This window comes from Penaeus monodon, chromosome 4, assembly GCF_015228065.2.
Source record: "Penaeus monodon isolate SGIC_2016 chromosome 4, NSTDA_Pmon_1, whole genome shotgun sequence".
In the NCBI taxonomy this organism is placed as follows: Eukaryota; Metazoa; Arthropoda; class Malacostraca; order Decapoda; family Penaeidae; genus Penaeus; species Penaeus monodon.
In genome coordinates this window covers 1,120,861-1,123,360 of record NC_051389.1, presented here as the reverse complement: position 1 = coordinate 1,123,360, position 2,500 = coordinate 1,120,861, and the positions used below count along the sequence as shown (strand labels likewise).

Below are 2,500 nucleotides of genomic sequence, written 5' to 3'. Positions count from 1 at the left end.
GAGGCAGAGAGATTGGACAAACCTTGGCTTCAAGAAATTGGATGAATGCAGCGATTTGATTGATGAAAAACTGATCAACATGACGATGTACAGAGCTTCTCTTTTCATCTTTTAGATTTTGCTCTTATCTCTAATCACGGTTTATCTTTACTGTTATCATATTCGTATGACCCATAATCTCTTGTGTAATATTCTCTGACATCATACTTTTGGAAAGATAATTTCAAAATGTATGTAGAAAGACACATGTAAAGAGGAAAGAATACAAACATATATTTATAATATACACATACTTATAAGCACAAACATACTGATAGATAGACATATAGAAAGATATGATAGACACATGTAACCTGTATATCATACGGTAATTTTCTATAACAGTGTGTAATCAGGGGTACATTTATAAAAGGAACTGACTCGTGACCTGGAAAGAGGAGGAGAATGTTGTCACGTAAAAAACAAAATACCGAAAGGAAAAAAAAAAAAAATATATAAACCGAATGAAGTGAATCAGAAAAAAACTAACAGAGAAATCTTCCTTACAAGAGCAATACACATGGCACGCTTAAAACAGACCAAGACTAACAATGCCTGAAATATCAGTCAAGTTTTCCCAGTATTTTTTTTTTTTTCATTGCTCATGAAGAAAAGGTATGACCCTTTTTGGTCCTGAATCAATGATGCCTTGATGTATTTTAGGGATTTCATCTTCCACACACGTTTTGCAGACATATAATGGAATGGCATATGGTACCTTGCCTGTGATATCCCTGGTCAAACATAAAAAGCATTAATAACACTAGGAGGAACGGTATGGTACTTACACTTAGCACGAATAATGACGATGCATTCTTATTAATGATTAAGCTTATATGTGTAATATTTTAAATAATGATAACAGTGATTCTTATTACGATGAGGATGGTTTCATCAATAACAAAAATAGCATAAATTAGTAGAATGGCATTGATGGTAATTATCAATATACTTACAATGCTGCAGTCGTGGTTATCATCGATTGGTGTTGTGGCAATAACAATAATCACATTGATAATGACATTAGTAGTCTGTAATAACTTCTGATTTATAAGACGTACATTGTATCTATCAATCTCTCTGTCTATATGTATATGTGTATACATATATACAATTCACACTCACATATATTATATATGTATATGAATATACATCAAGAAATATATATGTATATATATATATATATATATATATATATATATATATATGTACGTGTAAATTAATATGTACACACACACACACACACACACACACACACACACACACGCACACACACACACACACACACACACACACACACACACACACACACACACACACACACACACACATATATATATATATATATATATATATATATATATATATATATATATATGTAGTGTGTGCGCGCGCGCTTGTGTATATGTGTGTCTATGTCTGTACGTGTTTGTATATATATAAATATATACTAACACACACATATACACAAGGGTGTTTATCTATTTATACTTCTCTATATATGCATATATGTGTGTGTGTGCGTGTGTACGTACACACACACGTACATATATGTATGCATACATACACATGTATAAGTTCATCACATCTATCAACATACACACAAAAGGCTAAATTTATGAAACCGATACAGTGTCCTTGGTTTAGTGATCGTGAATGTACCATTTTCTTGTCTTCGTCTGACATCAGGTGCCTCGCCAGCTTGCAGTTACAGTGTGCTTGCAATGGACATAAAAAAGCCAGGCTTTCTGTTATCTGATAATGAATATATATTGTCGCATACAGTGATAATACAAAAAATCAAGTACAGAGTTATACTCATGTGGTGTCAACAGACCCAAACTTATGTACGTACGCACAAAGTTCAATCCTCAAAAAAACATTCTTCGGGTCACCCTCTCACCCGACTATATAATGTGGCCTCACACACCGACCGTTGCACTCACCTCTCAACTGTCTTACCATGAAGATCGTGAGTACCTACGTCCTACGTCAATGCACACACAGACACACACACACATATATATACATATATATGTGCGTGTGTGTGTGTGTGTGTGTGTGAAACATAGCTGTATGTAAATGTGCGGAAGTGAACTTAGAACATCTTTTACTCTAGATCCTTGCTCTCGCTGTGTTGGCTGTGGCTGCGGCCGAACAGTTGCCACTCGTCAACCCGCCCATTGCCATCGTGCGAAGCAGCCAGGTGAACCCCGACCAGTTCGGCGCCCACAGCTCCGACTTCGAGGCTGCCAATGGCATCGTGTTCCAGTTCTCGGGTTCTGAGGGCGTCGCTGGCGGTTCTAACATGGTTGGCTCTTGGAGGTAAGTAACAAAATTTGTTTGCATATTTTCTTGCTCGAATTACACAAAGGAATACTGCAGTTGTGATATTGGGGATGCTCGAAATGAAATGTGGCATGACTTAACGTTTTTTTTTCTTTTAGTTATCCTCAGGAAG

General features: G+C 36.1%; 1 protein-coding gene across 1 annotated transcript in view; it reads left to right on the top strand.

Moving 5' to 3' along the window:
• Window positions 1-1,937: 1,937 nt before the first annotated feature.
• Window positions 1,938-2,500, top strand: part of LOC119598494 (cuticle protein AMP4-like) — an 843-nt gene continuing 280 nt past the window's right edge. Inside the window, exons 1-3 of the mRNA XM_037948125.1 lie at window positions 1,938-2,011; window positions 2,159-2,364; window positions 2,487-2,500. The exon at window positions 2,487-2,500 is cut by the window's right edge and continues 280 nt beyond it. Of these exons, the coding sequence (XP_037804053.1) occupies window positions 2,003-2,011; window positions 2,159-2,364; window positions 2,487-2,500 (229 nt within the window). The 5' untranslated portion in view covers window positions 1,938-2,002. The remainder of the gene's footprint in view (window positions 2,012-2,158; window positions 2,365-2,486) is intronic.